Here is a 22,703-nt window from a genome sequence, read left to right as displayed (position 1 = left end):
TTCTTCTCTCCGATCAGATCAATTTTATCCAACTTTTCAGAAAAGTAGATGCTCAACCAAATATAAGCTATTCTGAAATATATCATTTTTTCATAGTCAACTCTGCAAAAAGTACTTTTTCGGGCATCATATATTCAAGCATCAACTTTCGAAAAAAAATATTCTTTTTATGAACTAAACGACTTTTTATCTAATCTATCCTTTTCTATCCATTCCATTCCATGGTTTAGAATTCCATACCGCCTTTGACTGCTTCGTCCATCATTGGTAACTTACCTAAGCTTCCTTCCAATAAGGAAGCCTAAACCCGAGTGATTTATTATATAATACTAGCATTAATATAATCCACTAACCAGCGACATGCTGAGGTGCTGGTCTTGGGCAAGTGGGGCATATATATTACTCAAATGATTGATGTAAAAGTTGAAACCTTCTAGAGAGTAGTTTGGCTCGTAGTCACAGGTTAAATCAGTGGAAGAGTTGGAAAACCGGGCAAAGAGTTCCTTGGCATTTGCACTGTAGTTGGCATCTTCTCTTGGTTCAAATGGATGACTTTGAGAACCAAGGTTTTTGTATCTTTTTTTTTTCTAGTTAAAAATGACTAAGTTGTTCCTTAGAAAGTAAGTTCTGGTTCCTTGTCTCTTAATATTAAGATTTAATGACTCAGACATTCAGGAAATGCTACTCTTACTTCTTCTTCTTCTTTATTTTTTTTTTTCCTGAAACAAATATATCATACATATCAAATACGGATACATTCAAAAAAATCAAAAAATAACAAGTCTCGAATTACATCGAGTAAACTCTTCTCTTCTAGCCACATAATTTTTCTAAAATGGTTGGCCATATAAGAAAGTATCCAATTTACTGTCTCGTTGGCTTTATGATAAACGTGCTTTGTCTGCATATGATTATTGGATGGTCCGCGAATAGGTTTTCTTCTATAGCACATGCAATGTGATGGGGCAAGTTGGCCATGCACTCATACCCAAGGAGGAGACCAAAGCGTCAAAAAGGCTGCGATAACAGCACAAAGCTTACTCAACAAGTGGTGGGGCCCGGGGTGGGTGCAGCTCACATGGTCAGTGGCCAGAATCCACGGGCAGTGGCCTTTGGTTGGATTCCACCTTCCACCTACCAACCATATCTTATCCGTTGGTTTGGTGAAGATTGGCGTGCTGATACAGTGGACCAACTCGTCATCCATGTTCCAAAACTCCAAAGTAGTCTCTTGTCGCACATGCACCGGATATCAAATGATAAAAGGAACCATGGAAGGCTTTGCCTGCAAGTAACCATTTTCTTTGGGCATGATTAGGAATAGTGGCTTTTTAAGCCAAATATATCTTTTATGAAGCTAATAAAGCTGCGAATTGTATCACCGCCTATGTAGCCAGCTATACAAATAGTACTATATGGGCTGAGAATAAGAAGCTGCCTTTGGCACTTCGAGATATTTTATTTTCTAATTTTATTATGTGTATTCGTACTCGTCAAACATAAATCGCCCTTCCTAGCAAAAAAAAAGATGCGGACAAGAGTGCTACCTCTTATCAGCCTCTCCCCATTGGATTTCCAAATCCTAGATACTGTTTAGAAAATAGATCATAATATCCATTCAAATTTATTTTTATATTTGAATCTATCTAAATATAAACAAAAATATTAGCATTTAACTAATATCCATATCTATAAAAGAATGAATATTGATATGAATAGACAATAACCCGATTTGCATCCAAATATATGATTATATTTATAATTTTATTTAGTTTTATATAACACTAATATTTTTTTAAAAAATAAATTATTATATTAATATGCTGTTAACTTGATTTATCTTTTACTTAGTAAATTTTTTTTTTGATTCTATGAGCATAAAGTTAAATTTTATCCAACTTATATCTGTATCTATTTAAGACATATGAATATGAATTTTTGTGTCCGACTAATATTCATATATGTATTCATCAAATAAAATAAATATGAATATGGATATACTAATATTCAATCCGATTCAGCTCTAATATTGATGCAACTATTGGTTCCCAAATATTGTAAGTGAAAAACCTATGACCTTTCGCTAGCATTGACATGCGCAATGCACGTGACCGTAAATGGTTAAGAAGAGAGAAGGGGCTAAATTTTTTTAGCATTGTAGATATATGTAGTGTATGGACTAGGAGTGCGTGAAATCCGACCCCAAAGAATATTCATTACAATAGCAGAATAACATTATTGAAACCACTTACTATGTCATATATCAAGACTGTTTGGTTGCTGATCATCTTAAGGTTGGAGACAAGTTATCCCATTAATCCCCAAATAAGGTTACTTTTTTCAAGATTAAAAATAGCCGATGAATAACAAAAAAAAATTATAGGCCTCTACCTAGTAACTAGAAAGTTCTAGGTTCCATTCTTGTATAATATTTCCGAAAGTTTAGACATGGACAATTATATTACTGGTAGGGCTCTCTTTCTCTCTCTTTAAAAAAGAAAAATCAATCAAATTATAATATTATTTCATCGGCGATGATGTAACATTTGCTCTACTTTCTAAACTTCTTTGTCAACTTCTCTCTCTTACTTTTTTTACCTAAAATTTATCCCACAAATCTTCAAAAAGTGGGTGGTCTTAGCCCATCATTATAGTTCTTAAGATTTTAAAAATACCCCTGCCTGTCATTCCCAATCATCTTGCATGCTCGGGCATTCGCAACGTCGACCATTGGATCACATCCCACACATATCTTAAAGTATCATGAAATCCTTCAATCATCCACTTGTGCAGATCTTGAAACGACCATTGTGCGATCCAACAGTGTATTCATGCAAAAGAAGATGAATTCTTCTTTCATGTGAAAGATACAACCCCTGCCCTCAAAAGAAACCCTCAAAAAGATTATTTTCAGCTCCGTTTATTCCACCAGCCGATCCCTATAAAAATCTCTCCCCACTCTATTTCATCATTCTCTTTTGGAATAAATCTTTTTCTTTCTTCGATATCTAGGCTGCCAAAGAACCTGTCCAAGAGTTTCAGGTCCATTATTCTTATATGGAAGGCAATGAGGTTGAAGATTCCCAAAATCTTTGGAAGGCCAACAATCATAGATAGATGATCTCCCTCCTCTTTAATTACACCTCCTTTTTGTAACTTTTGATTATTGATAATGATATTTGGTCTCCCATCTTAACAAAATGAATGAATTTTTCTGAAAAAAAAAGAATGAATGAATGAATCAGCACTATAAGAGTACAAGAAGCTGACATAATTAATAAAGTTAAGATTATGTAAAAGAACAAGAACTTGAATGTCCAAGTTGTCTACATAGACCAATGCCGGCTATATATGATAAGAGCATAAAAGTACAATTTTCATACTATTTTAATTAGTACTTTAGCTAATCATTAGTAATAAAATTGATTAATTAAATATTTTATTTGTGTTTGAGTGCAAGTAATCCAAGTGTCCAAAGTCTAGCTACGTCCCAGCATAGCACAGCAGCGGTTCATGCCCAAACAGCAAATTTCCAGCATCCGTGCCGTCCATCAGATCACCTTCCAAATCAGCCTTGCATCCAAAGACTCTACAATCTCCCTGCATCGCATAAACCCTCTTCCAGATTAGTTTTTTTTTTTTCCGTCTCAGCCTGTGCGAAAACAAAGGAGGAGCAACGGTCCCCACGGATCCACGTCCTCCGATCACAGCTCGCGTCCGTGATCAATTCCCTCCTTCCCATGATCCCAGCCTCCACCGAGCCCGTGATCCATTTCTCCGCGATCTTCCCAGCCATTGCATCTCATCCCGAGCGATTCCAGCATCATCCCGTGGCTAAAGAAGGAAGTCCACGTTCCCAGGCTCCAACTCCCTTCCAGATCAGTGATCCCGCATCCCCCTCTTCCGGATCCCCAGCATCCAAGCTTCCGGAGCAGATCCACGTCCTCCTCCCAGCCTCCCGCTTCCATTCCGGCATCCACGAAGCTTCCGGTGATTCCGGCCGTCCGCATCTCCTTCGGATTCGAAATTCCCAAATCCCGGATGACCCCGCCTTCGCCTCTTCTCCCGTCCGCATTCACCAGCGTCTGCAATCAAGGACCCACTCTAGCCCATGATCCAAGCCATCCTCCGCGTCGGATTCACGTCTTCTTCCAAGCAATCCCGCGGCCAACTCCATCGTTCCAGCCGATCCCGTGCATTCCGCCCCAACGATCACGCATGCGTTCTTCCTCCTCTCCACGCGAAATCATGGATCCATCGCTGGCTGATCTCTAGCGGGGATCTATAACAGGAGGAAAAGAGGAGGAAGGGAGGAGGTTCTCGGCTGGTTAAAAAGGGGAGAGATGAGGGCTCTGTTTTGAAGGGAAGAAAGGCTCTGTTTTCAAAAGAGAGAAAGAGGGGACCCGAGAAGAGAGAAAGAAAAAAGAAACAGAGCATGGCTCTGTTTTGTTTGAAAAAAAATAAAAAAATAGGGGAGAGAAATTTCTTGTTTTTCTTTCTTTTTTTTATTTTATTTGCAAAAAAAAGACAGCATCAGGCTACCAATCTTTATTTCTACCTTTGTAATCAATTTATTTTTATAAAATCTATCATTTCTCTTTCATGCAATCCTTGTTCTAGGTTCAGTTTAATTTCCGCTTTTTATGCAATCTTTTAATTTTTCTTTCATGCAATATATGAAATTTTCTCTCATGTAATCTATGTTCCAGGCTTCAATCTTCTTAAGCACTGTTTTCATCCATGCCAAAGTTTTCCTTTGAATAGTTAAATATTTCATTAAATTTATAAATGCTCTTCGATTCCAAGTATCTGTGTTTTCATTATTTTCAAATAGAAAACATTCTCTGGTAGACTAGAGAATCATTCAACATCCCCGAAGTAAATATTTTTTTCTTCTTATTATTAAAAAATCGGCTTTGAATCCGAATGAACGTTTTGATTTTTATGCAACTCCAATCGCCTCTCTGTAGATCGACCTCTTACGACCACTATTCTTCGAGTAGAAAAGGTAAGAGTATAATTAATTTAAACTTTGTTTGTCGATTGTAACAACGATCTGTTTAGTGTATTTTCAGGTAAACAGGAAATCGACAACAATATATATCTAGCTAACAATCCACTAGTTAGCTTCCTAAAAAATTTTGCAGTCTTGAAGAAATCTCCCTTGTAGTAACTCAAATGCCCTAGAGAGAAAGCAAGACCGACGAATATTGGTCTGATCTAGGAAATAAGGATCTTCGAGACTTTTTTGATGCCCATATAAGATACACCTAGGACATCAGGAAACCCTCCTAGGATACCTACATTGCTTATCTCAACTCATCTTTACCTACCTTCCGATACGAAAAGGTGATATACAAGAATAACAAGATCAGCACTTTAGAAATATTTTGCATGGCATCATGTTTCAAGGTGTATCATAGATCCTACTAGAAAGACATCCATGATACTTAAAATGGTAGATTGGGCAAGGAGCGAACAAGCTAACCCAAAAATATGTTATGTTTTGCTCAAAATTGTATGCTATATGTGTTAGCTTAGCCCACTCTATAGCAGAATCAAGCTTAAAATGAAAATCTAGTAAGATAATGATGTTATAATGGTTATCTATTATACTGTTATAACACACTTCTATTAAGTATCATGCCAAAGAAAAAGTCATAAAACATGATAGGGCAAGTAAAACTTAGAAGTTTGGCATGTTTGGCTATGAATCTTCTTGAACTGATTTGAATCCGTCGACTGACTTTATCATCTTGACAAGCTGGCGTCTTCACCTTTATAGATGTTAATTTGATCAGTATGATCATTTGATAATTGACTAACCCTGCATCCATGTTCCTAAATTCTTTCTCTCTCTCTCTCTCTCTCTTTTTTTTATGTACAACAGAAACTTGAGTGGTAACCAAATGTGAGAGAGAATTTATCAAGTCATACAGATTCATGCTATATATAAAAGCACTAAATTTTTTGTTTAAAAACGATTGAAATCTTTCAATGCTATTAAAGAAATTCTAGTCATCTGAAAGACTCTATAAAACATTCCTAATATGACAGATTACAACTTATATTTCAGCCATTTATAATTTAGAAAACATTAGAATTTATTTGAAAACCATGAGATATCAACTAAGCTTGATACTTCTGCAAGAAATCTAAGAAATCTAGATTGCACCACTTTAATCATTTGATCTAACAGATCTTTGAAACTTATAGTATGATATTTATTTTAGAATTATAGGCCAATAGAATCACATAGGTCGATCTCCTACAATCTTCAATAAGTATATATTAAACATTCTTATTTTCAGAGCTATAACTTTAACTCGAATGTCTCAAGATTATGATCAATTATAAATTTTGATTATCATTTTCCCTTCAAGACATGCATTTGCTTGTATATATAAACCAGTACTTGTATGAATAGCATCATGTAAGTTGTCACGACCCCCGCCCCGTTCCCGGCGGGCCGCCGCGACGGTCCTAGGGTGCGGGTAGGCATAAGGCCACCAGCCACCACGTAGAACCCTACTACCTATCAATCATCAATAAATCTTGAAAAATTTGGCATGATACATGCACAAAATGATCACTTTTTCTATAGTGACCTGTCAGGATTATCTCAATACATACAACAACACTACCTGTCAGAGCAGCAATCACATAATCTGTCACATAATAAACCTGGACAATATATAGCAATACATCATCTCAGGCATATAACTCATCTGCACACATATATATATACCTGCTTCCTAATCCATCCATGGTCAAACCCATATCCACAACAGGATCTATGACTGTAATTATGCACTATATACAATCGAAGGTTTATAATACACCAAAAGGTATAAACCTCTATCTACATTATACTATACTATGGAGCGGCACAGCTAGCAGGCAACCACTAATCCTGCTCCTCTCTATACAATACCTGCCCTGCAATCAAAAACACCAAACTGGGGAGTGAGTATATAAATACTCAGTGAGTGGAGTAGAGAGTACTATGCACATGAGACAGAATATAATCATGGCTCGAGATGAAATCTCAAGATCAATAACAACATGAACATGAACTCAACATAGAGAATATGGAGTAAATCATCAATATCACCACAATCAATATCAACTCATCTGAAGCATATATGGAATAATCAAGTTAACATATATGCTACTCATGAATATGTTCAACAGGTCATAGTACTGAATCATATAAATCAGATGTCAATAGGCTGAATCATCAACAAGACAGCTATCGGGAGGTGGGTTTTACGCCCCAGGCGAACCAGCAACAACTCCCTACTGCCATATGCATACATCGAATATGACACCACACCAATATGTAAATCATCACTAGACAGCTGTCGGGAGGTGGGTTTTACGCCCCAGGCGAACCAGCAACAACTCCCTACTGTCACATGCATATGCAGGATAAGACACCATACTAATAATGTAAATGCTAGACAGCTGTCGGGAGGTGGGTTTTACGCCCCAGGCTAACCAGCAACAACTCCCCACTGTCACATGCATATGCAGGATAAGACACCACATTGATCATATAAATGCAGGCCAGTATCCAGAACAGAAATCCATCTCACATCTACATACTAAACGGCACCTCGCGGGAATTCTACATCCGCGGAAAGCCATACTGCACCTCGCGGGGTCTTACTATGCCCGGCGGCAAGCAGAATATAAGTCGTAGGACCGGCCGATCCTACGCCTAGGGCCGTGTCCCCCCTAGGAAGGGACTGGGCTCCGCCCACCCAGAAGGCTACTATGTGCACAAAGGCCGATGTTCAACCCCCATCGACTATAGGTGTCCTGCAGATACTGCCAAGCCATGCATAAATGCCATAATGCACCCTCCCAATACTCTACTAAAAAGGAGTATAATCAAGATTACCACTCACTCGATCATGACCCAATCATAAACTAACATCAGGGTTGGGAGTGAGGAATCACGGGAGTACAATGCAACTCAATATACCATGAGAAGGGCTCTACAAGTCTTTGAAATAGAGGAAATGAAATCAATTTACAAAAGAAGTCATTTCACAATTCAGATCCAATTTAATTACTCATAAAGGAGTATAATCAAGGCTACCACTCACAAGTCTTTGAAATAGAGGAAATGAAATCAATTTACAAAAGAAATCATTTCATAATTCAGATCCAATTTAACTACTCATAAAAGAGTATAATCAAGGCTACCACTCACAAGTCTTTGAAATAGAGGAAATGAAATCAATTTACAAAAGAAGTCATTTCACAATTCGGAATCAATTTGATTACTCATCAACCCCTCGTAATTCCTCTCAATGTTCCCTCACATGCATGTACAGAATAATCAAGCATGGAGAATCAAGATTATAGAGGAATCTACTACAATATCAATCAATATGCTCAAGTGGAATCAATTCACACTTGGCGACATTCATGAAAATGAATTAAGAATGCTCATAGTGCAAAGTACATGACTCCCACTCACCTGTCAATCCGGCACAGCCCTGATACGCCTCCAAAAATCTACAGCAGGCAGTGGGGAACTTCTTCCTCTTGTTCCCTAGCTTCTTGCCCAACTGTGACATGCATTTACAATACATTTAGTCTTGTATCAATGGCCATAATCTACGTGCCAGTTATAATATAGGGAACTTTAATTGATTCAACTCCCCCGTTCCCTAAATCTTTTCTTTTCTTTCTCTTTTTCTTTTTCTATTAATTAACTCATCATTTATGTGTATTAGGGACTCCCTTGCACGAGTACAAGGTCTCCCTTAGCTTAATCTGGGCTTAATACCCTATTATAGCATGAAATCCCCTATTTTCCCACCCGGATGAACAGTAACCCGGACCGACAGCCGGTTACTTCATCCCGGGTTTGATCTACTTTCCAAACTCCAAATTTGATGAAATTTTTACCTAACATTCTACACTCATAGGGGATTCCAAAGAGGTAACATGCATTGCTATCGGAGGTCGTTTGACCCCCTAAATAATTCGCCGAAGTTGGGACTTCGACACAGTTTTTCCGTAGTGCCGGAAAAATTTGTCAAAATCCGATTCTTCCTCTTTTAACCGCCTCTACAACCCTTATCCGACCCCTCTAGACTATATCCACCCTTTGTATAGCCTAATGTCATCAAAAGACTAGATAGGGATGGATATTTACCTTTTTCTTTTTGGAAATCGAGGTCCTTGCGTAGAGGGGAAGGAGATCTACGTTTTTTCCTTCAGCTGGAAGTGCAACCGGGATCCCTTTCCTCCTTGAATCCCCTTCCTCTTCTTCTTTCTTCTTCTTCTTCTTCTCTTTTTCTTTCTTTCTTTCCTCTGTTTCACGCCTGAGAACCCCCTCCCTCTTTCTCTCGGTTTCACCAGCTCAAACCCTCCAATTAAATCACATCAAAACACTATTCACCCTTTGTTTAATATTATTAAATTCCCATTTTGCCCCTAACACTTCAACATATCTACCGTTATGCCATTAACTTTTGATTCCTTCCAATTTTACCCTTACCACTTCAATGCATCTACAACTATGCCATTATCTTTTGATTCCTTCCAATTTTACCCCTTATATTAATTTTAAAGGACTATTCTATCCCTTTTTATATATAAAAAAAAAAATTTGGGGTTATTACATCCTCCCCCCCTTATATAAAATTCGTCCTCGAATTTAAAAGAGTAAATTACCTGTCATAGCTGCATTCGATGTCTGTGCCTCCTGTGGATTTACCGTGAACACCCTTCCTTGCCCTCTGCCTACTGGAGCTGACAGTTGAGATGGTCCAGCACTCTGCTGTGATGTTTGTGCTTGACCTCTACCTCTGCCTACAGGCTCCCTACTACTAGGCCTGTCCATCTGCACAGAAGGATAGGATGCCAAAGGCACAAACTGCTGGGTGGCACCCTGCGGGCATTCTCTGACAAAATGACCCGGCTGTCCACATCTGTAGCACTCTCCCTGACCCATTCTACATCTGCCAGGGTGCTGCTTCCCACATATGCCACATACTGGCCATGATTGGAACCTAGATTCAGTTCTGGCCATAGTGACTGGAGGACGAGGTACTGATGGCAGAAAAGTATCTTGTGATTGACCTCTTTTCCTCCATTTCCTCTTACGTGGGACAGGTGGAGCTAAGCGTACAGACTGCTCCATCGGGCCCTCCGAGAGATCTACTCCCTCAGATCTATCTCTACTGCTTTGCCCTTTCCCCATACTCATTTTCCTCTTTGTTTCTGGTCTCCCACTGTTTTGCTTTATCAATCAGCCTAGATAAGGTGGGGACCTCTACTGCCAGTACTGCATTATAAAGCGGGGAAATCAGACCCCGCCTGAATCTTTCTATCCTGGCAGCTTCAGTGGGGATGATGTAAGGAGCATACTTCCCCAATCTAGTGAACTCACGAGCGTACTCAGATACGCTCATTCCGGGCATCTGCTTCAGCCTCTCAAACTGAAGAGCCCGATTCTGCCTCTCAGCCGGAGACAAAAACTCATCCATCACTGCTTGCCTGAACTCTTCCCAGGTTGGAGGATTCCTACTGTACAATCTGTCCTCCACGTGCCTCTGGTACCAGTCCCAGGCATCTTCCTTCATTGTAAGCCCTACAAGTTCTATAGCTCTTGCATCAGAACAGGGCAGTCTCCGTATCATCTTTTCAGTCTCCTCCAGAAATCTCTGAGGATCTTCACCTTCTTCCCCCTTAAACTCCGGGGTTCTGAGCCTAAGAAATTCCTGTACAGTAATCCCCTCATCATCTAGAGCTCGCCTGGCCAAACTTCTTGGCACAGGTACAGGAGGTGGAATGGATACTACTGACGGGGCAGGAGATTTCCCCCGAGCAATCTGCTCCCTCAGAGCCTGATTTTCCGCCAGTAACTGTTCCATCAATGCATCTCTACTTCCTACATCTCCTTGATCATCAACCCTCCGTCTATCAGCAGGAGGAGGTTTTTCTCTTTGGGGCTCGACATGTGCGGAACCCGCATCCAATGCTATATCTGGCTCCATTTTCCTTAAAAGTATTCTTTATATGTCTCTAAAGGAGTTAAAAAGAGAGGATGGTCGTTACACACTGAGTCATGATATATTTTACTGAGTTGTAAATAACTCATAAAATAACATACAGAAAAACCCTATGCTCCATAGTATAATCCTATACTTAATCCTGACTCATCCTATTGCTCTGACAGGACTCTTGTTTAACCTTTGCTCTGATACCAAGCTTTGTCACGACCCCCGCCCCGTTCCCGGCGGGCCGCCGCGACGGTCCTAGGGTGCGGGTAGGCATAAGGCCACCAGCCACCACGTAGAACCCTACTACCTATCAATCATCAATAAATCTTGAAAAATTTGGCATGATACATGCACAAAATGATCACTTTTTCTATAGTGACCTGTCAGGATTATCTCAATACATACAACAACACTACCTGTCAGAGCAGCAATCACATAATCTGTCACATAATAAACCTGGACAATATATAGCAATACATCATCTCAGGCATATAACTCATCTGCACACATATATATATACCTGCTTCCTAATCCATCCATGGTCAAACCCATATCCACAACAGGATCTATGACTGTAATTATGCACTATATACAATCGAAGGTTTATAATACACCAAAAGGTATAAACCTCTATCTACATTATACTATACTATGGAGCGGCACAGCTAGCAGGCAACCACTAATCCTGCTCCTCTCTATACAATACCTGCCCTGCAATCAAAAACACCAAACTGGGGAGTGAGTATATAAATACTCAGTGAGTGGAGTAGAGAGTACTATGCACATGAGACAGAATATAATCATGGCTCGAGATGAAATCTCAAGATCAATAACAACATGAACATGAACTCAACATAGAGAATATGGAGTAAATCATCAATATCACCACAATCAATATCAACTCATCTGAAGCATATATGGAATAATCAAGTTAACATATATGCTACTCATGAATATGTTCAACAGGTCATAGTACTGAATCATATAAATCAGATGTCAATAGGCTGAATCATCAACAAGACAGCTATCGGGAGGTGGGTTTTACGCCCCAGGCGAACCAGCAACAACTCCCTACTGCCATATGCATACATCGAATATGACACCACACCAATATGTAAATCATCACTAGACAGCTGTCGGGAGGTGGGTTTTACGCCCCAGGCGAACCAGCAACAACTCCCTACTGTCACATGCATATGCAGGATAAGACACCATACTAATAATGTAAATGCTAGACAGCTGTCGGGAGGTGGGTTTTACGCCCCAGGCTAACCAGCAACAACTCCCCACTGTCACATGCATATGCAGGATAAGACACCACATTGATCATATAAATGCAGGCCAGTATCCAGAACAGAAATCCATCTCACATCTACATACTAAACGGCACCTCGCGGGAATTCTACATCCGCGGAAAGCCATACTGCACCTCGCGGGGTCTTACTATGCCCGGCGGCAAGCAGAATATAAGTCGTAGGACCGGCCGATCCTACGCCTAGGGCCGTGTCCCCCCTAGGAAGGGACTGGGCTCCGCCCACCCAGAAGGCTACTATGTGCACAAAGGCCGATGTTCAACCCCCATCGACTATAGGTGTCCTGCAGATACTGCCAAGCCATGCATAAATGCCATAATGCACCCTCCCAATACTCTACTAAAAAGGAGTATAATCAAGATTACCACTCACTCGATCATGACCCAATCATAAACTAACATCAGGGTTGGGAGTGAGGAATCACGGGAGTACAATGCAACTCAATATACCATGAGAAGGGCTCTACAAGTCTTTGAAATAGAGGAAATGAAATCAATTTACAAAAGAAGTCATTTCACAATTCAGATCCAATTTAATTACTCATAAAGGAGTATAATCAAGGCTACCACTCACAAGTCTTTGAAATAGAGGAAATGAAATCAATTTACAAAAGAAATCATTTCATAATTCAGATCCAATTTAACTACTCATAAAAGAGTATAATCAAGGCTACCACTCACAAGTCTTTGAAATAGAGGAAATGAAATCAATTTACAAAAGAAGTCATTTCACAATTCGGAATCAATTTGATTACTCATCAACCCCTCGTAATTCCTCTCAATGTTCCCTCACATGCATGTACAGAATAATCAAGCATGGAGAATCAAGATTATAGAGGAATCTACTACAATATCAATCAATATGCTCAAGTGGAATCAATTCACACTTGGCGACATTCATGAAAATGAATTAAGAATGCTCATAGTGCAAAGTACATGACTCCCACTCACCTGTCAATCCGGCACAGCCCTGATACGCCTCCAAAAATCTACAGCAGGCAGTGGGGAACTTCTTCCTCTTGTTCCCTAGCTTCTTGCCCAACTGTGACATGCATTTACAATACATTTAGTCTTGTATCAATGGCCATAATCTACGTGCCAGTTATAATATAGGGAACTTTAATTGATTCAACTCCCCCGTTCCCTAAATCTTTTCTTTTCTTTCTCTTTTTCTTTTTCTATTAATTAACTCATCATTTATGTGTATTAGGGACTCCCTTGCACGAGTACAAGGTCTCCCTTAGCTTAATCTGGGCTTAATACCCTATTATAGCATGAAATCCCCTATTTTCCCACCCGGATGAACAGTAACCCGGACCGACAGCCGGTTACTTCATCCCGGGTTTGATCTACTTTCCAAACTCCAAATTTGATGAAATTTTTACCTAACATTCTACACTCATAGGGGATTCCAAAGAGGTAACATGCATTGCTATCGGAGGTCGTTTGACCCCCTAAATAATTCGCCGAAGTTGGGACTTCGACACAGTTTTTCCGTAGTGCCGGAAAAATTTGTCAAAATCCGATTCTTCCTCTTTTAACCGCCTCTACAACCCTTATCCGACCCCTCTAGACTATATCCACCCTTTGTATAGCCTAATGTCATCAAAAGACTAGATAGGGATGGATATTTACCTTTTTCTTTTTGGAAATCGAGGTCCTTGCGTAGAGGGGAAGGAGATCTACGTTTTTTCCTTCAGCTGGAAGTGCAACCGGGATCCCTTTCCTCCTTGAATCCCCTTCCTCTTCTTCTTTCTTCTTCTTCTTCTTCTCTTTTTCTTTCTTTCTTTCCTCTGTTTCACGCCTGAGAACCCCCTCCCTCTTTCTCTCGGTTTCACCAGCTCAAACCCTCCAATTAAATCACATCAAAACACTATTCACCCTTTGTTTAATATTATTAAATTCCCATTTTGCCCCTAACACTTCAACATATCTACCGTTATGCCATTAACTTTTGATTCCTTCCAATTTTACCCTTACCACTTCAATGCATCTACAACTATGCCATTATCTTTTGATTCCTTCCAATTTTACCCCTTATATTAATTTTAAAGGACTATTCTATCCCTTTTTATATATAAAAAAAAAAATTTGGGGTTATTACATAAGTGCAGCATGAGAGTTTTGTTCCAAATGTCGTAGCTTGTTATACAAACAAATGCAACGATATAAATAAAATTATAAGCATAAACAACTCTCTTTTTTTTTAAATAACATTAATCTATAAAGTTCATAACTAGTGAGGCATTATATAAAGATTTTACTTATTTAACAGACAATTTAGAGGCTACATATGAGATATTGGAGGAACCTGAATTTAAATTAGAGGCTACATAGTTGGTAGCCATCATTCCTTCTTACATTTTTTCCAGAAAACTTTATATATGAATTGATTAAAAATATATATCATGTGCATGATATACTCAAATATGTAGCTTTTATAGATGACATGTCATTGCTAACTATATAATCTACAAGCCAAAATATAGATTATTATTTCAACTATTCTCGAGGAAGTGTATCAACTTGGGTAGGATATAAACTACTTATTCGAGTTTGTATCTAAACTACTAAGCTTAAGATCTTAAGACTAAATTGATACAAAACAACTTTTAGTATTCATCCAACACTGCTGTTAATCAATATATATATATTTTTTTCACAAATATCCTAAATGGATAGAGTGCCATCTAACTCCTTGATTTATTTTTTTACCCATACATTATCAAATTTAATAACATTTTTTTTATAATAGAAATGATCCGAAACTACGTACAATCTATAGATTGTCACATATACGTGTATTTTTATATTACTAATTATGTAACTACAAAAGTTATCATTTCGCTTGATACACATATGTGCATGCTTTTTTGACACTAATAGAAAACTTTTAATCATATGAAGTTACGAATAACCATGGTATATTGTACCGTAACGTATCGGACGGTACCGAGTATTCCGTATTATACTCTTTCGGCACCAGTACTGATATCGATGGCGTACCGATATTCAAAATGCCAGGCGTACCGCGTAATGTACCTTACTGACACTATACTAATATAGTACCGGTATGGAGTCCGGTACCGATACGGCGAACGTTGCTAATAACTCAAATTTTATCTCACATAGATTGCGCATCCAAAGATATTTGGCAAGCACATATATCAAAGTGTGTCTCTTGGCTTCTTGTACCGGCTGTTATTTTAAGCATAGGTAGCGGTCGCTCCCTATTTCGGTCCGAAACGCTACCAACTGTGCCGATTTATTCCTTTCGCTCCGTCTGGCCACCATCACGTCGTCAACCTCGGAAAAATTAAAAAAAATAAAAAGAACCGGAATTTCCACCCTCCCACGCGTTTCCCGAAGAGCCAGCTGCCCCGAGCAAGACACCGAAGGGAATCGTATCCAATGAAAACATGCCACGATGCAAAATCAAGGGCAATAGGCTCGCGTGCATCCAGGTGGCAATCAATGAATCTCCAAAATAATATGTCCCCTGTTCGATTTCGAACAGAAAAGAAAACAAGCGGAGCATCAAGTAGAGTGGGAGCTCCGCTGGAGTGGGGCCGGGGTCGCCTGAATCCGCGACCTTTGCTTCCGCGTCGCAAAAAGCGAACAAGAAAAGGAGAAAAAAAAAGAGAAAAAGCGATTTGCAATCGAGAAAGAACCCTAGTTTCCTGATCGAAAGTTCCAAATCCAAACCCTAGGGATTGGAATTTAGATACCCTAGTTCTTCTTCTCGTTCTTTACTTCTTCTTTTTCTTCTGGCTCCATTGCTTGGAGTTCCGATTCGAGGAGATGGGGGAAGGGGAGGAGAAGGGGGAAGGGGAGGAGAAGGGGTGGTTTATATATAGCTTCGTGGCGAGGGGGACGATGGTGCTGGCGGAGTATACGGAGTACACCGGCAACTTCCCGGCGATCGCGGCGCAGTGCCTCCAGAAGCTGCCCTCCTCCAACAACAAGTTCACCTACGCCTGCGACCACCACACCTTCAACTTCCTCGTCCACGATGGCTACGGTATTATCCCAAAAGAGCTATCCTTACCCGTCTATCCGGGAAAAAAGTGGACATTGTTGTCGTTGTTGGTGGTCCTTCTTTGATTTGTCGTGGTTTTCTATTGGATCTCATAATTTACGTGTTAAGAATTCGGAGGAACACTGGATGGTGAATCTGATTGTAAAAATGTGAACTTTTCTTCGTCTCTTTTTCTCGTTTTTTCGGGGTTTATGTTCGATCTTTTCAATTACATTCTGAGAAAAAAAAATGCGAACTTTGTTTCTCCTTTTTATCATTTTCGCAAACTGTTCGTTCTTTTCTTTTCATAGAAAAAAAGTGAATTTCTATTCAACTTTTTACAGCTCTGTGGATTTTTTGGGGCCGGGAGGTGGGGGGGTGTGGAGAGGAAGAAGACTTAAGGTTACACGGATGGGATTTATGAAAAGGTAATGGAAGCTGTTAATGTTTATGTTTGGCAAATTAGGATTCATTAAGCTGACCCCAAGTACTTGGGATAATGTTGAATGGTCATGGTTAGATATGAAAGAAAATATTAAAAGAATTATTTCTTAACGTTTTCTAATATGCATGTTTCATCCAAATTTCAAACTTCCCAATTAGTTTAAAGATTTTAGAGAAATGATGTATTTTAATATTAACATTCTTGACCAACCTTTGATAAGGGCAAAAGCTCACTTCCAACATTATCGTAGTGATTGAACTCATTGTTGGATGAGTCCAGTCCTCTACCATTTTTAAAATCTACAATTAAAAAATATTAAATATTCAAGTGGCTAATGCATATGCAACTTGGGTACGTAGCTGATATGGATGCCAGGAGCTAGATGCAAGTGTCTAGGCAACACAACTTTGCCAGCATTGCAAAACAAACCTTATAAAAGTCCGCATGCAAATTCTAGGAGGAATCATGTGGTGTATATTTAGGTTTCTAAGTGGCTTACTACTGACTGCATAAGTGTTTGGAAGCCATAGATCAAAAAAGGGAGGCCCAATGCACATGGCTTCTGCTGCTGCGGGGTCTGAGGAGGGTCAGATGTATGTAGCCTTATCCCTACATATGGAGAGGTTGTTTAGGTGTTTCAGATTCACGATATCTAGGTCATGATGAAGCAACCTTATCTTTGTGCTTTAGCTCACCCTACTGGACACCATAGATAGGTTTTGCAAATTTGAGATGTTGATTTTGATAGAGATGGAAATTGCAATTCTGTCAAGGTTTCTGGATGTTATTTAAGGGTTTTGTGTCGGGAACCAAGAAGGATGTTAATTAACTTTATAGTGTAAAGTCAGATCTAACATGTTATTAAAACTACCTTTGTTATTTTCCATTGAGATTTGGCTTCTCCTTGAAAGTAAAGAACGGTCACTACTCTTGCTCATACATTTACTTCAGATTTATCTATTCATTTTAAATCTCAGTGACAGAAACTTTTCTGCGTTCTTCAAAGAATGGATAATGATCTGATAAACAACAGAAGATGCAAAAGTACTCTTGATAAGGAGGTGTCACTGTTATCTGATTTTTGCAGCATATTGTGTTGTTGCAAAAGAATCTGTTCCAAAGCATGTCTCAATAGCCTTTTTGGAGAGACTGAAGGCAGACTTTAAAAAGAGATATGGAGGTGGTAAGGCTGATACAGCAACTGCCAAAAGTCTCAACAAAGAATTTGCGTATGTTTGTTGTTTTCTGTTTTTTTTTTAATTTTGAAAACGCACTTTTACCCCTTTTTCTTCATTCATTTTCAGTAATAAGCTTGGGCTCTATATTGCAGCCCAGTTATAAAGGAGCACATGCAGTATGTCATTGATCATGCAGATGAGATAGAGAAGCTTTTAAAAGTGAAGGCCCAAGTATCAGAAGTTAAAAGTATTATGTTAGATAATATAGACAAGGTATCTAATTTCCTTTCCACATTTTCAGTGTTCAAGAGTTTTCATATACATCTATCACAGTAGACATTAATTTTCCTAGCATATGCACTGCTCCCGGTTTATAAATATAGTCATTGTTGTTGGTGTTTGATATAAATGTCTATATCATGATTCACTAATCTTAGTATGAAATTTATGATGTTTTTAGTAATAAGATTTAAATATGCTGATTTGTTTAGGGATCTGCGCAAGTTATATTATTTAGGCTTTGCCGGTTTGCCCTTGTCTTTCTTCTTACTGCTTAAACCAATCACTTAATACTTCTGGTTTCCAACCCAATAGTGGTTGGAAATTAAACATTACAAATTTACTTAGTTCAGCCTTATGGATCTTCCAGTGAGATGTTGCCAACCATGCAATGGTAATCGAGGAGTTGGAAATTAAGTTAGACACTAAAAGCATTATTGTTATCTTAGATGTTGATTTCTTTTTTTTTTCTTTTCTTTTTGTTGTGTGTTTGTTTGTTGGGGGAAGGGGTGAGGGATCTATATAGCACAAATGGTTATTTTGGACAAAGTTGATTGAATCTATTAAGTTTGTCAAGTTTGATTCTAGCTATCTGCCAATGAGTTGTTGCCAACCATGCAAGTGTTGTAAATATGGTGAATAACTGTGAGCTACTAAACTATGAAATGTTATGATTAGGATTTTTTTTAATCAAAAATTTATGTAACAAACTAAATGCAGTGATACGATAACATTCCATATTTTATAGAATATTGTTTTTTTTTTGGCTAAAGTAGAAAATTGGATTTTGACCAAGCCAGTAATTTAAAATACCTTCACACCTGCACATGAAATACAAGTGCAAAATGACTAATAGTGCAGCAGTATTTACTTTAGACACAATTGACATAAAACATAGGGATTGTAAGCTCTTAACCTGATTTTGGTTTCATTATGAACTAAATAGAACCCAATTAGTTTCTCTTTGTGCTTCTTCTGCAGTCATTCATGTGAAATTGGAATGTGATGGGTTCCGCCATTCCAAAATAGGAAGTTTCAAATAATGCAGAAAAAATTGACAAAAGTAACATCTGCCCTGTGACTCAAAATAGTGGTCAACTTTGGTGATCACTGGCTGCCAGAGGAGGAATAGCTGAATAGGTATTGTTCAGAGTTCAGACCATGAGACAGCAACTGATGACCATCTCATTGAGATTGTGTCTATCAAAGTCTTATGGTTGAGAGTGCTCCCTCATGTTCTAGTGCTTTTACTCACTCTACAGGCTGTGGTCTGTAACAACTAGCATATCCTATCAGGAAAAGGAAAAAAAAGCTTAATCTGATAAATTTACTTCCTGATTATTTTTGTCTTTCTTGGAGAGTGTTGCTATTAGTATCATGCTCTGGTAAAGGTTGCTTGTGAGACAGTCATTTAAATGAGCACCCCAACTTTTCCTGTCCTGACATTTAAGGTACTCTTTTTAAATTTGCATGTAATTCTTATATAAAACACAACAATCTGGCCAGAATTTTGATTTCAAGTCATTACCAGTAATATCCTTTATATCTCTTTCTCAACCTTGCTTTACTGTTGCTCTCTTTCCAAATCAGCCTATCTCAACATCAGGGAAGATTTGCTTGAGGCCATGTATTATTATTCAATATAAGTTTCTGTTCGAAGAGAATGACTGATTTCAGTCATTGAAGTCTTGGCAGGAGATCTGTGTTCCTTGGTACTTCCTAGTCGGCCATATATTAGTTCAGATCTGATGGTTCTCTTTAAGAATTTGGATGCCTTTTGATAGACAGGATAGTATAAAGTTAATTGCTGTTGGTTTTCCCAGATGTTTGGAATTTGCGTAATCTACTAAGTTAGAAGTATATAGAATTTACATGTGAAAAATTTGCACTGGAACTTCATAGTCAACAAGTCTCATCCCATCTATTTTGGCTTTTGTTTGGCATTTATTCCTATCAACTGCTAAGGACCTTTTCAGTGAAAGCTAATTCCAATTCTTTTTGCATGATTTTAGTCGAGATTTTTTTCCAGTTTCTTAATTCTGCAAAAAACTCCTAGCGCCTAACCTTACTTCTTATTATTGGTACTTGTTTTGCAAATAGAAACTCTCAAGTGCCAGCAACTTGTGAAACAACAGTTTGATTGGTCTCATTTGGCAGGAAAAGGACTGATAGCTCTTGCATACTAGGGTGGTTCTTTTAGGAAGTGGAGGTAGAGATTTCTCTCAGGGATAGCTCATGTTTTGTACTTCAAAAACAAATATATTCTATATTGCCAAACCCTGTCTTCAACGTTCTTTGAGCTTGGAAGTTTTACACTTGTAGCAGAAATCAGGAACCTTCCTCCCCTATCACATGAACTTGAAACCGTATGCAATAAGAGAGGTCCCTTTACCCTCAAACTAGCTTTCAAGGGTTTGATGGTGGCCCCCTCACTCAATGAATCTTCCTGTCTGATTGAACTTGAACCTGTAGCTTTCAAGGAATCTTCCTGTCTGATTATGTACATGCGTACACAATCAGACAGGAAGCTGGTTTTAAAACATTCTTAAACTTTGATGTATTGAACCTTCATCTACTATAACCCACGTATAGAAGGGATGAGGCTTGTTGGTTTAGGCTGGTTAGAATTAAAAGTGGTCATGATTTCTCTAGTAACATTATTTTCATCGAATCTGGAGTTTAGAAAAGAGCAGCACATATAAAGTTGCAAGCATGCTAGGAGTGATTTGGGAAGAATATACTTTAACTATTCAGATTCAATAATCATGCCTATGAGGAAGGTCATGTGATCAGTAATTAGTTTTCCAGGTTTCTCAACAATACAGGATGTAATGACCAGCAAGAGAAAGTTCAAGTTAGCAGAAGCTCTATCCTACTAATTTTCAGTAATTTAATTTATGAAAAAGAAATAGCAGAGTTGAAGAGAGAAGAAAAATGAAAGATAAGCATCGCTTACTTTTCAACTCTCCCTTTCTCCTTCCTGATATAGTTGAATGCCTTTTTTGCACACATAAATGCACTCCCAAGCAAGGGGCTCAGCTATCTTTTAGTAAAAAATTGCATTTTTTGTAAGAAACCAGAACCTATAGAGCAGTTCGTCTCACTCAAGGGGTAATGCTTTGCCTCAACCCCAGGTTTTGCAGGTATATTTGTTTATTGATTAGCTCTGATAGGGAGTTCCCTTTACATCTATGTGAATAATGCCATTTGTCCTCTAATCCTTGCAAACCTTAGCCATGATTGGTTAATTTTATCCAGTTGATGAATGTCTTTCAAACATTCATGTAACTTTTTGGCCATTTAAAAAATGGCAATTTTGATAGGTAGAGTCATCTCCTTGGCATGATAAAATAATGGCGGCCAGTAAAAGTACATCTAGGAAGAATGGCAAAGTAAACTTTTGTTTTCCTTTCTTTCAGTGCATGTCATGTAACGTTTTCTTTTTCTTCCTTCTCCAAATCCTTGATGAAGTTTTTCTACTACGGGACATAAATTTGTTCAATTTTTTATTGATGGCTGTGCATTTGCGACACCTTCCAGGCTATGGACCGTGGAGAGAAGCTGAAGGACCTTGCAGACAAGACTACAGATTTACATTATCAGGTATCCAATTCTGTTGTATCTGTTGTCCTCTGGAGACCATACTAAATATGTCCATTCTTCATCTTTTAGGCTCAAGATTTCAGAAAACAAGGAACAAAAGTTCGTAGAAAAATGTGGTTTCAGAACATGAAAATCAAGTTGGTGGTTCTTGGGATCCTCTTGCTTCTAGTCCTTATTGTTTGGGTGTCTGTCTGCCAAGGATTTGACTGCACCAAGCATCACAACTAAGAATTTTGGAACCGCATACAGTGAAAATTTATATGAAGTCTCCCAAAGGATTGAGCCAGAAACAAATGAGAGCTTGTTGAAGTTCTAGCTATTTGCTAGAATTTGTTTTAAGTTGTGGTCTTCGATGGTGTGAGTTTCAATCTGTTTGATCCATTCATGTCACCAACATAGGCCAATAGAATATGTGCAATTCAGTTGGTCTCTCATGTGTTGTTGTTATTAAATTTCAACTAGCATTCAACTCTCATTTTGGCTGCTTTATAAGATGCTGTTACCTAGGTGGGAAGCTTCAAGCTTCTTGTGCAGGAGTTGCTGAGATTATGCAGTTTTTAATCTCTATTATATTGTAGATGTGACCTATTCCTATGCAACATGCAAACTGCCTTAAAACTTATATTACAACATTTTCATTGAGGGTAGAAACATATTCGTGGATATGATTATAGTGCTAAAATGCAGAGTCATTAGAAGCTCTGTTGGTGTGAAAATTGCCCAATTGTCAAACCAGTTAAGAGCAAATATTCGGGTTGGGTTTGTCAATGGATGTCCAAACAACAATCGATCATTGAACTCGATGATCGTAGTTGATACATTGTTGCAGTGTTTTTTCTCT

General features: G+C 38.5%; 1 protein-coding gene across 1 annotated transcript; it reads left to right on the top strand.

Annotated features, from left to right (window-relative positions):
- Positions 1 to 15,899: 15,899 nt before the first annotated feature.
- On the top strand, positions 15,900 to 22,492 carry LOC103715103 (vesicle-associated membrane protein 724). The gene is made up of 5 exons (XM_008802630.3): positions 15,900 to 16,360; positions 17,890 to 18,031; positions 18,133 to 18,253; positions 21,800 to 21,862; positions 21,932 to 22,492. Exons 1-5 carry the CDS (start codon positions 16,141 to 16,143, stop codon positions 22,088 to 22,090), a joined length of 705 nt encoding a protein of 234 aa, XP_008800852.1. The 5' UTR covers positions 15,900 to 16,140; the 3' UTR covers positions 22,091 to 22,492.
- Positions 22,493 to 22,703: the final 211 nt, after the last annotated feature.

Source organism: Phoenix dactylifera, unplaced genomic scaffold, assembly GCF_009389715.1.
Source record: "Phoenix dactylifera cultivar Barhee BC4 unplaced genomic scaffold, palm_55x_up_171113_PBpolish2nd_filt_p 000077F, whole genome shotgun sequence".
Taxonomy (NCBI): domain Eukaryota; kingdom Viridiplantae; phylum Streptophyta; class Magnoliopsida; order Arecales; family Arecaceae; genus Phoenix; species Phoenix dactylifera.
Note: the sequence above shows the minus strand (reverse complement) of the source record. Positions and strands in the feature narration are given on the sequence as shown.

Coding starts and splice junctions, on each gene's coding strand:
- LOC103715103 (XM_008802630.3), top strand. CDS start 16,141: ATGGGGGAAGGGGAGGAGAAGGGGGAAGGGGAGGAGAAGGGGTGGTTT. Junction 18,032..18,132: donor AGTCTCAACAAAGAATTTGC/GTATGTTTGTTG, acceptor TCTATATTGCAG/CCCAGTTATAAAGGAGCACA. Junction 21,863..21,931: donor CTACAGATTTACATTATCAG/GTATCCAATTCT, acceptor TTCATCTTTTAG/GCTCAAGATTTCAGAAAACA.